Source organism: Diabrotica virgifera, chromosome 9 (assembly GCF_917563875.1).
Source record: "Diabrotica virgifera virgifera chromosome 9, PGI_DIABVI_V3a".
Lineage (NCBI taxonomy): Eukaryota > Metazoa > Arthropoda > Insecta > Coleoptera > Chrysomelidae > Diabrotica > Diabrotica virgifera.
The window spans coordinates 38,077,337-38,090,033 of NC_065451.1; the positions used below are offsets into that span (position 1 = coordinate 38,077,337).

General features: G+C 34.4%; 1 protein-coding gene across 1 annotated transcript in view; it reads right to left on the reverse strand.

Annotated features, from left to right (window-relative positions):
- Positions 1–468: 468 nt before the first annotated feature.
- Positions 469–12,697, reverse strand: part of LOC114331071 (protein kinase C, brain isozyme) — a 662,749-nt gene continuing 650,520 nt past the window's right edge. Inside the window, exons 13-14 of the mRNA XM_050661972.1 lie at positions 5,920–6,060; positions 469–923 (exon numbers count right to left, since the gene is read on the reverse strand). Coding sequence (XP_050517929.1) covers positions 771–923; positions 5,920–6,060 — 294 coding nt within the window. The 3' untranslated portion in view covers positions 469–770. The remainder of the gene's footprint in view (positions 924–5,919; positions 6,061–12,697) is intronic.

The following is a 12,697-nucleotide window of genomic DNA, read 5'->3' on the forward strand; positions in this document are numbered from 1 at the left end:
CTAATTTTTCATGTGCTACTTTGTCAAATGCTTTTTTAAAATCAACGTCACAAACATGCACATTCACATTCATATCCATGCATTTTCGAGCTATCACATTAAAGCAAATAGCACCTCTCTTTTTCCGAGTCCGTTTCTGAACCCAAACTGACTATCATAATTTATTCCTTCTTCCACTGTTTTTTATTTATGCGAGCATGTATTATTTTCAGGAATAACTGTCGGGAAATGATTGATATAGAAGTTGATAAATTATCTATAGGTAATCAGGACCTGGCAATAGTGTTATCGTTGAAACTCAATTATCATTTCTCAGAATTTAGTGTCTACAATTTTGATTCTGGCTCTAACGTTTCACTGTTTGAGATGGCATTTGAGACTTAAGGCATATAATTTGATTTGTTTATTTTTGTAGATTTTTAATGATTCGTTCAATGGTAAACGATTTATAATTCAAAATTGCCATATTTTATCATATGAAATAAAATAATAGTATTTATATGTATAGCACCCATATAACTTAAAAAAATAAGCACAACCAGGACTTAACATGTTTCCTACGGCAGAAATGTCTCTAAACTAAGTATAAGTTACAATCTTAAAATTATTGTTTGTCATTATATAGATATGTGTAGCATCCACATCCTACTCAAGTAATATTCTTCATCGCTTCATTTTGTTTATAATCGCGGTTTGATTTTTCACAATGAACATGAAAAATGACCGAATTACATATAAATTTGTGTTGTATAGAGTGAAATGTCAAACAATTAAACGTGTATGACGAATTCGGGATTGAGATATGAGAAACCGGTGAACTCGGTCTGGTCCAAATTCATCATGAAGAGCTTGTCTGTCGGTGTTAAATCCGTCTTCTCTGATGTGAACTGTTTGTCGAAATTGCTGACATCTTTGCGATGTTTCTAAAACACAACAAAGAAAATATTAAGTAACTAATTTTATTAAAACGGTATTCAATTATACAGGTTGTCCCCGAAAATAGAGCGTTCTTTTAAGGTATGGGTAAAATAGGTATACAATTTAGAAAAACAAAGTCCTGTAACATTTTTTCTAAAGTTAACCGTTTTCAAAAAAAAAAATACATTGTTCTCCATATTTTTTTTATCAATAAAACTCCAACAGGAATCTTATGATTATTGCTATCTGATCATTACTATGATCAATAAGCAAGTTAGTTCTATATACAAAATATTATAAAAAACTTATCTAAGTTCATATTCAACAATATTCCTTAGGCTCTAATACATTACAGTACTACTAGCTAACGTGTACACTTTAGCCGCACTTTGCTCTGCTTTTTCACTTTCACGCACTTGAACTTATTGCACTAACTCGAACGGCTTCGTTCTCTTAAGTCTTCGTATCTGGTTGGCGTTGTCTAGGAGATTGATGGCCTCGACATTCACATGGTTAGAGAGCCTTTGTTCATGACTCTCGGCAAACTTACTTATTGTCTGGATAACCGTATCCATCTGGAGGTCTCGATGAAGATCACAGTTTCTGAAGTACCATGGAGCTTTGACGATGTTCCTTAATACTTTATTCTGATATCGTTGTATAATTTGGATGTTACTTTCTTTTGTACCTTTTCTAGCTGTATCCCATATGTCCATATCGGTTTAAGGACTTGCTTATACAATAACAATTTGATATAAGTAGACAGAGTGGATTTTTTCCCATCAACCAGTACATCTTTCTGAACTTAATTTTTAATTCTTCCTTTTTTTTCTTAATATGCGCTTTCCAACGTAGCTTGGAATCTAATGTCATACCCAAATATTTTGCCGTATTTGCATAAGGTATTTGGTTTCTATTTATACTAACTGGGATATGTTGTTCTCTTTTGTTAGTTAAATTGACATGAACAGATTTTGTTTCATTTAATTTGATACGCCATCGCCTTGTCCAGATGTTAATTTTTTCAACAGAATTCTGTAGCATGGTTGCTGCTTCCTCGTGGTTTTGTCCGACTGCTAGAATGCATGTGTCGTCTGCAAATGTCGCAATTGTGTTAGGTTCTAATGATGGAATATCACTGGTATAGAGCAGGTATAGCACTGGCCCCGGACACTTCCTTGTGGAACTCCAGCTTTAATTTCTCTTAATTCTGAATATGCTTCCTCATTTTTAACTCGAAAGTATCTGTCGGATATATATGATCCTAGTAGTTCAGAATATTGTTTTGGTAAGTAGCATCTCATTTTATGATATAATCCGTCATGCCACACTTTGTCAAAAGCCTGCGCTACATCGAGGAAAATTGCAGAACAGACTTTTCCTTCTTCTAAAGCTTTTTCTACTATATCTATTATTCTATGCACCTGATCTATCGTTGAGTGGTTTTCTCTAAACCCAAACTGATGATTAGGAATTAGATTTTTTTCCTCTATAATCGGTTTTAGTCTCTACAAGAGTAGCTTTTCATATAATTTAGACATGACAGGTAACAGTGAAATAGGCCTATATGAAGAAGCTTCTTGTGGCATTGTTCTCCATATAAGTGAATTTTATTTTCAGGGCATTAAATAATCTGGCAACGTCGTACAAGAACTCGTTTGTGACTTAAAAGTTTTACCATAATCGAACCGTTTGTTTATTTATCTACTATGATTTTAAGGTTATTGACATAGAAAATATACCTACCTGCAATAGCTATTTATATAACAAGGGAGGAAAGTGCTACTTTTCCTCCCGAGAATGAAGTTTACTGCCCGACGCGTAGCGGAGGGCAGAGGAGGGCGGAGGGAGTAATCATTCAAGGGAGGAAAAGGCACTTTACTCCCATGTTATACATATGGTTTTTCTACCTTCCTCAAATAACAAGCCATTTTTTCATTTTTACTAACCAACAAAATGTATTAGAACTAAAACTAACAAGTAGGTACAATATAACTGTCAACTGTCAAATATAAGTCAAATTATTAATGTAAACATTGTTAAATCAGAATAAGAATTTACTGTTTTTTACCATTCTGCAAAATACAGAGTGTTTTTAAATAAACGTTAAAATGTATAGATACTTACGTAATAAAAAATAGATATAGTACAGGGCGTCAATAAGTTATATTTCATGAATGAAATACCATGACGTCACTTTTAGTTTTCCTCCCTAGGGAGGAAAAGTACAACTTTGCTCCCTACAATCAGGTCCGGAAAAGTATACTTTCGGTAGAGGTAGGTGGAAAAATAATTATTTGTTTCCTTAATAATGGGGCATTTACTATTATCTGAATTAATTGAGGTTTTGGATTAAGGTTTGAAGTTCTACATAAATTATTACTTCTACTTAATAACTATGGTTTAATTCCTAAAATGCAATTAATCCAACTAAGAAAAATTATTTGTACCTCATAGGCTAGGCCTGGATCCCGCGTACGAAAAAGAAGTTGATTACATAGTAGCAAGCTGAAAATTTGTTAAGAGCTTAACGTGTCTAGTCGGAAACTTTGATGTACGGGAACATAGGAACAGGGGAAGTTTTAATTGTGGAACAGTTTAAAAATTTGGAACGTCAGTTTGAAAAATCCACTACATTGAATTCGGGACTTCGTGATGGCCACACAATGGGTCCATTCCTACCAATCCAACGACGAGTATAACTGGTATCCAGAAGATTTTTCACAGCTCTGGTAAAATGTGCTCGGGCTCTGTCGTGAAGAAACCACATTTCTCGGAGTGTTTGCCAAGGTACGCCTTCAAGGAGTACCGGCAAAACATTTTGCAAGTAATTATGATAGGCCTCTCCATTTAGTGTTCTGGGTAATTCATATGGTCCTATCAAACGATTGTTGATTATTCCTGCCATAAAATGTATGCTAAATTTTCGTTGAAAATTTGTCCAACGTATTAAATTAGGGTTCTCGTCACTCCGTTATGTGGCAATTATGAAAATTATACACACCATTTCTCGTGAAAAATGCTTCATCCTCGAATAACATTTTAGATGGAAATTCATTCAATTCAAATGTTCCAAATTATCTCGTAGTGAGTAGTGATGAAAAGAAGTACGTATCCTTTACAAAGTTACGGATATAATATTTGTCCAATACCCAAATAACCTACCGATCCCTCGTGATTCCTCGTTGTTAGAAATACTCGTTATTTTGGTACAGAATAAAGTTAATCAATTACGCGAAATATCCGGATGTCGGTAATATCAAACAAAATAAATTATTTTTTTTTGTTTGATGTTCAGGTGTAATGTAAACTCTAAAGACGCGTGCCGAAATGGATATCAGTTTCGTTGATATTTACATTTTATTACTTTACTACTTACTATTTTTTAAATGTGACTGTCTACCTTTAGATTGTTGTACTGCACGTCGTTGCCAGATTTCAAATTGCACACCAAAATGTATTTTACATATAATACTTTTGCTCTACATGGTGTCTTCTACCTATAGGAGCACACTATTTTCGGGGATACCTTTTATATACATTTATTCACTAAGTGACCTACAAAAAATTTAGCTTTTCTGTTAGCTGAACGCAGTGGGTTACTTCATCAATTTAACCAAAACAAAAAATAGTTAGTAAATCATGGTTATACAAATTTCTAGAGATACATAATATCCAAACGCTAAACTTCGTAACCCTGAGCCAACATCTCTTGGTAGAGCTTGAATAGATAATAATAGACTGCTTAATTAATAAAATGCTTATTGCTGCGTGGGAAAAAGAAGTTGGTGTATATTTTCAGCAGAACCCGGCATTCTGGTCTACTTTCATTTTTCCGCGATTCAGAGCTCAGAGCCTCAGCTGCTAGATGAAGTCCACCTGGAAGTAAAGCTTTTTGCCATTCAGCAGGATAGATGCAAAAGGATTTTTTTCCAAATGGTGTATCAATTTCATTAAGGTGATACAGTAGCGATCAACAGGTAGCCAAAACGCGTTCCAAGATTGCGGCTGTAATTTTGAATATTTTTCGAAATATTTGGCACACGTATTCGTAATATAATAAAGAATGGCGGTACAGAGCCCAATTTGAAAAATATATTAATATGTGGAAATTACTCTATAATTAAATACAATATTAAAAAAACGAGCCTGTACCGCCATTAAGAAGAACAAAAAAATACACTTTCTTCAAATAAACTTTTTTATCCGATGCCTAGATTTTGTGTCATTTTGGAACTACTAATGAAATAAAAAATTTTAATAGTTCCAAAATGACACAAAATCTAGGCATGGGATAAAAAAGTTTATTTGAAGAAAGTGTATTTTTGTGTTCTTCTTAATGGCGGTACAGGCTCGTTTTTTAATATTGTATTTAATTACGGAGTAAATTCCACATATTAATATATTTTTCAAATTGGGCTCTGTACCGCTATTCTTTATTATATTACGAATACATGTGCCAAATATCTCGAAAAAATATTCAAAATTACAGCCGCAATCTTGGAACGCGTTTTGGCTACCTGTTGATCGCTACTGTTTCCTCTAAAGTTTCTAATGCCGCCATAGAACATCATCTTCTTTTACTCTTGGACAGAGGTGTAACCAGGATGATGGGGGGTTACATCTACTTGAAAGTCTCTGGGGGTATGGAATAATAATGGTCTTAAGCGTATAGAGCTCAAAGTACATCCAAAAGGTGGGTTATAACCCCCAAAACCACCCCTGGTTACGCCTATGCTCTTGGACGGATATACCATCCACACCAAAAATTTAGAGATTAGGTTAGTACTAGTTAGGTTAGTACTGCATACGATACACGATTACCATCACAGAAACCGTTACTAAAATAGGTATTTTGATAACGATTTCCGAACTTAATTTCAAAGTAAAATTGTGGCTTATTTCCAACTAAAATTGTAAATTGCATTAAGCGGTCACAAGAAAATAGCTTCAGAACAAGGGTTGATCAAAAAATAACATAAAATAATGTTTAGAACTTACTATTTTCGGTTTGAAGGGAGGCTGCACTTCCCTATTTTCAATTTTCTCCCAGTCGATTCGCCTGAAAAAGGCATGGATCCGTACGTCTTCTTCTCCTTTTGGACCACAACCCAATCTTTTGTTAGGGAATTTTGTTAAGAACTGAAATAAAGAAAATACGGGTTATAACTATTTTTGTTGTTGACTTTTTTACTGAATTATCGGTATTAAATACAAGAAAATTACATGAGTATTTAAAAACGAATGTTCCAAGTACATCCTCAGACTTAACACTTAACACTTAATTGGAAAATTGGAGAAAGAATGCATGATTTGTATACACGTCTAAAATATAGGTCAAACTGGCAACAGATTCTCAAAATCTTGATAGTGTGTAAATTTTCGTTATAATCAGCTAAATACTTTCAGTATGTCTTTCTCTTCTTCTTCTTCTTCTTCTTCTTACTCTCTTTCTTGGCTTGCATACTTGTGCATCTGCCAGTACTTTTGATTGTATTGCAGCTCGTCTTGCTCTAAAGCAATGCTGCAACACTGAAATGAAAACCAGGGGAATACTGGGGGACGAAAGTGCGGGTCGAAGTATTTTAAATTCACAAATTCATTTTGTTAATATTTAAATGAGTAATCACCGCCTGAAGTTGTTCATGAGTAAGATGTTGCAATATATTTTGAACATTGGAATTCTTTGGTGCTCCTAATTTTGTAAGTTCGGTTCTCAGATTAAGCTGCTTGGATACTCTTATTGGACACTGTAGAAGAATATGCTCTAGATCCTTAATTTTTCCGTATTCACAGTAAGGATGTTCTTTTACTTTTAATCTATATAGATGTGAGCTTATGCAATGTGCAACAATGTCCTGTTCTCATTCCTATTATGTTTGTCAGATGTCTTCTATCTATGTATGGGAATTTGCGAAACCAGGGTTTTTCTGGGAAAGTTACTTGTATTTCTGAATACCATTTTCCTTTAAATTGGACTTTTGACTTCCCATGATGATTGTGTTCATTTTTTATATTATCTTTTAGAGTTGGCCAAAGTTCTGTATAGTTTATTTTTCTCTCCTGAGGAATTTTAAGACACCTGCCAATGTTTGCCAAATTATACATACGAGGTTATATGTCAACATAAAACATATTAAAAAACATTAAAAGGGCAACGCCTCTGTTACAGGGACGAAATCCCTTTAAAATGTGGTAAAAATTATATTTAAAAGTGCTTGGTATACCAATGTCTGCCTCTTTGAAACGAGCTGTGCAGCGAAACACTTGTTCACAGCAGTCTCTTTGCCCACCACTATTAAACGTGGTTTTATTTACGATTCCGTATGAAACCCCGCCCCAAACCCCTAAGCCTAAACCAACGCTCCAAAGTTTGGGTCCCACAGGCAGAGTGGGTGACGCCCCGGCAACAGGGCTCATCCACTTTGCCTGTGGACCCGAACCTGTGATTTAGGTGCCCTTCAGTACTGGTCGGTGTAACCTCAAGGAACTTCTTCTGCGGAGTTTCCAGGACTCCTGGACCAGTTATGGAGGTTTGAGCCAGGCTAGGCTCCATATAGTGGGGCCATCCAAAAAACTCACAGCCCAACTTCTTCTAGACCGTAGAAGATGCTCCCTGTTGGTAAATATGCCCACCGCCACTGTAGATTTCGGCGGCACCTTCATCTGCTTGGATTGGCGGATGACCCACGGTGTCGTCCATGTGATGAGGAGGAGGAAACCTATATGTCCTCTGGAAGTGCCCAGCATTGGCCTATCAGAGGTGGCAGATAGAGGTGAAAGAGTTGCCTCTGAAGAGACTTGTGGCTTTCTGTGAGACCATAAAAAACTGCTGAACTTGCTGAACGATTAAACATTCGGGGCGGCATCGGTGGGAGAAGCTCAGATTTGCAGCCCCTGCTGATTCTGACAGAGATGGGAGCCCGGTTCAGCCTGGACCCCAGAAATGCTGATGACCAGGTTCTTATGAACCTGATCCGTAGGATAGATGATATAATGGACTCCGCTATAGGAGATCTAAGTGTCTGAAGGGCTCACAAATGGGCCCTCTCGACGTACCATACCATATAATAACAAGCCGAAACCATAAATTTCAGTGAAAATTCTTAGAATAAACTCTGGTCTCTTATGCTATGTCTTAACCTAAAATCAAATGAAATGTAACGGAAATATTATATTAGCTGATCCTTGAAATACTCGATATAAAGAATACTAAATAGACTGTGGTTAGAGTTCATATAGTACTTACTATTCCGAATAGGTTGTAAATTGAAATATATAAATTTAGGAACCAGTACTTACAAATAATAATAGGAGAAAAAATATGACAATTATGCAAATAAAAAATTATTCTTCACGGATATAGCTATAGAATAGAAATAGAAATATTTATTCATCCTTTTAAGACATTTTTACAAATGTATAGGACAGGTCATATACAGTAATATAACTGTTACAAGCTAACATTGTTTAGCTACACAATTTTTTTATAGGTACCTAACACCTAACACATATTATAAAATAACATATTTAGACTAACATTTTTGGACATTTTAGAATTGTATACACAAAACAATTTATACATAAAAATAAAATAGTGTAAAATAGTTTATAGGCTATCGTCAAGGAATTCTTTGACGGAATAGTAGCATTTGGCTAATAATAAATTTTTGATTTTATTTTTGTAACTGTTAAAACTAGCAATCTCCTGCATTTCATCGGGAAGTTTATTGTACAATTTCATTCCCATAAATTTAAAACTATTTTTAAAACTATTTTCTAATCTTGATGTTTTAAACTGGGGTATTCGGAGCTTATTACAATTTCTTGTATGGTAATCATGCCGATGAGCATTAGTTTCAAATTGATTGAAATTTTCTTTGACAAACAGAAGAGTGTGGTAAATGTACAGACTATAGAAGAACATGATTTTGTATTTTATAAACGTTGGTTTACAAGTTTCCCGAAATTTTAGCCCGAATATTTTTCGAATAATTTTTTTCTGAGTTACAAAAATTTTAGGGCTGTCAATAGAATTTCCCCATAGTAGTATGTTGTAACTCATATGACTGTAAACAAGGCCGTAATAGATATTGATCAGTGCTGATATCGGCATAGTATCTTTTATTCTAGAAATAGCATAAAACGATTTATTTAATTTTGTATTTATTGTATTAACTTGTTCAGTCCATCTCAAACGGCAATCTATATTTAAACCTAAAAATTTTGTTGTTGTAACTGACGAAATAAGTATATTGTCAAATTTAAATGATAATGAGTATACATTGCTAAGAACATTTTGGGAATGAAAATATAAAAATTGAGTTTTATCAACGTTTACTATTAATCCATTTGCTTTGGACCAATCTACAAATGACCCAAAAACACCGTTGGATAATAATATAAGTTCCTCTTTACTAGGCGCAGATATCGCTAGTGCAGTATCATCTGCGTAAATAGTAATAACTCGAGATTTAATGTAATCAGGAAGATCATTCATAAAAAGAATAAATATAAGCGGTCCTAAAACAGATCCTTGAGGGACTCCTTTATCAATATTGAAAACTGTCGAAGCAGAATTCTGATATGAAACTAACATTTTTCTATTGCTCAAATAGTCTACTATCCAGTCCAAGAAATCTCCTCTGAAACCTAGGTTGTAAAATTTATTTTTAATAAAGTTAAAATCCAGACAATCAAAGGCACGGGACAAATAAAAAAAGAGACCTGCCACATGCCTTCCCCTGTCAAGATCTGTATATATATAATTAAAAAAAATGACATGCAGCAGTCAACGTTGACTTCTTTGACCTAAACCCATGTTGATGCGGGGATATAATATCGAATTTGTCGAGAAAACAAACCATTTTATTATATACAACTTTTTCAAAAATTTTTGATAAAACGCTCAGCACTGCTACCGGTCTATAATTCGAAATCAATCCTGGATCATTTTTTTTTGTGTATAGGAATAACTCTTGCGCTTTTAAGTGCGTCAGGAAATTTGCCATTAGCAACCGATAAATTAATTAAGTAGCTCAAAGGAGCAGATAGAGAAAATATTCCCGATTTTACGACTTTTGTGGATATGTTGTCCAAACCAGTACTGGACTTGTTTTTAAGATTTATAATTGCGTCTTCAACGTCTTGATATGTAACGGGTGTAAAGAAAAAAGTTTTGTCCGAAATTTTAGAACAAGTACATTTTGTAGATCTAGACAAGCCAAAATATGATTCAAGATTATTTTCAGTTACAGTTGCAAAATATTCAGCAAAAACATTAGCGATATCCTCAGAAGATGTAATATCGCCACCGTCAGAGCTGAGAGTTATATTACATTTTTTTTGTTTTCTACCTGTTGCTTTATTTACCAAATTCCATGTTGTTTTAGATGTGTTATCTGATTGTATGATAAGCTGTTCATTAAATTGCTTTTTTGCATTTTTAATAAGTTTATTATAATTTCTTTTGGCTTCTTTATATGCCTTTTGAGAATTATTATTTTGAAGTTTTTTAGATAACCAATATACATTTTTTATATGCCGACCGGCTTTCTTTACTTCTGCGGTTACCCATTTATTTTTACTGTTTTTAGTACTACTTCTCTGTGTTTTTACAGGACAATAAACATTCATGTTAAAAGAAATTATATCTACAAACTCGTTCATGGCCAAATTAATGTCATTTTGACTATACACTTCATCAAAATTAAGTAAAGACAATGCATTTTGAAACTGAAATAAGCAATGATCTGATAAATCGCGATAACAATGTATCCTTCTTTCTGTTTTATGAAAATTTACATTATTGGATTCAATTGTAAGTGTAAAAATTTTATGATCGCTGAAATGACCCTCGTATACATTAGATTTACAAAAATCAATATTAACATTTGTTAACATGTAGTCAATTTTAGTGGATGATGTATGTCCTAATTTATTTGTGAAAATCCTCGTAGGGTCCACATAAGTAATTTTCAAGTTATAACTCACTATAACATCATGTAAGATTTGTTTCTGCACAGAATTTGACAAATAATCAACATTTAAATCTCCGCATACGAAAAGGTCTTGATAAGAATTGCTACAAAATTCCAAAATATGTTGTAATTTAATAAAAAATTGATCAACGTTACCTCCTGCAGGCCTATAAATGCTTATCACACACACTTTGCGATTTGAACTCACAAAAGTTATGGCACAACACTCACAAATCATTTCTTCACTAAAACGAGATATATCTACCGGTTGATATTTAAGACCACTTTTCACATAAATACAGCTTCCACCATGAATATAGGTTGTCCGACAATAATATGAAGCGTTTACGTAGTCATCAAGAACCATATATTGCATATTATCTTCTGAACACCAGTGTTCGGCTATACTTAAAATATCAGGTGATTCCTTCAATACCAATAGTTCCAAATTTATCATTTTGTTTGTAAGACATTGTGCATTAAGCTGCACTATCTTTAAGAACGTTTGATTGTTATTGGAAAGAGTCTCTCGTGGATTTAAACTTCCAAAAAAGAATTGGGTTGTCCCTGTTGCACATATGTTTTGTCAATCTGATCCCCTAGAAACCGTTTACCTAATCTAAAATCAAATCGTTCAAACGAAACGTTTTTTGGCCAAAAGGCAACGTCATATATTTGTTCTTTTAGCTCTGGTTCAACTCCTATCATGAACGATTTATTGCCTTTTCTATTACTAAGTGTGGGAAGTGATTTTATTTGCGGATCAGTGGAGTTTGCATGTTTTTGAAGAAATATCTTAACGTCTTCTGCAGTTATAGAGTCAGGAATATTGGATATGTATAACCATATTTTACGGTTTTTATTTTCTTCTTTGCCATAAAACATTTCGTCCCCGTCTCCAGTACCAAATTTCCTTTTGTGCTTCCTGATAACTTTGCGGAAACCATCGCTGTCCACATTGCTGTTGCCTGGAACACCGGGAATAGATCTTAAATTATTATCTTCAGAATTTGTCGGATTTTGTCCTAAATTCTGATAGAATTCAAGCACACATTTTGTCTCGGCTTCTTCCACCGCTCGCGCTAATTTTTGATGAGAAACTGTTAAGTTCTTCCCCCCTTCCCTTGATGAGTTAGATCTCTTTGCAACATTGCTGTACGTTTCAACATTGTCGAATCGTTGGTCAGGTTTGGAAACGATATTATTATCAGTTCTATGGAGATGGTGGTCCAACTCTGAATCAAATAAAAACAAAAACTGCCTTTATCTTTTTCATCTTTATACAGATTTGAGTACCTGAAACTGTCTTTCGGTCCTTTTCCTAGACGAAAACAAGGTAAATACGTGGCCAAAGTATCCTTTATTTGCTTTCTTCTATATTCGCCGTCTCTTGTGCTTATATACTGTAAAATCCGGAGATACAGGATGAAGCCAGAAAGCAGATTCTTAACGAAAAGTCTTGGATTTAAAATATTGTTTACTATTATTATTTTAATTACTCTACTTGTATAAAAGTAGCAAACTTTGTATCTAGGGCTTTTCGTCTTCCTCGTATTACGAGAGCTGTCGCTGTTTTGAGTCTCAAAAGGTGGAAACATTGCATCGCGATGTTTTCCCTTAAATAGGCATCATCATCATCATTTGGCTCTACAACTCTATGTGAGTCTTGGCCGCGTTTATTATTTCCCTCCATTGTTGTCGGTCCTGAGCAGCTATTTCCCATTGCTCTACTCCCAGTTTACGTAGATCACTGGCTACTGCGTCCTTCCATCTCTTTCTTGGGCGACCAACTGACCTTT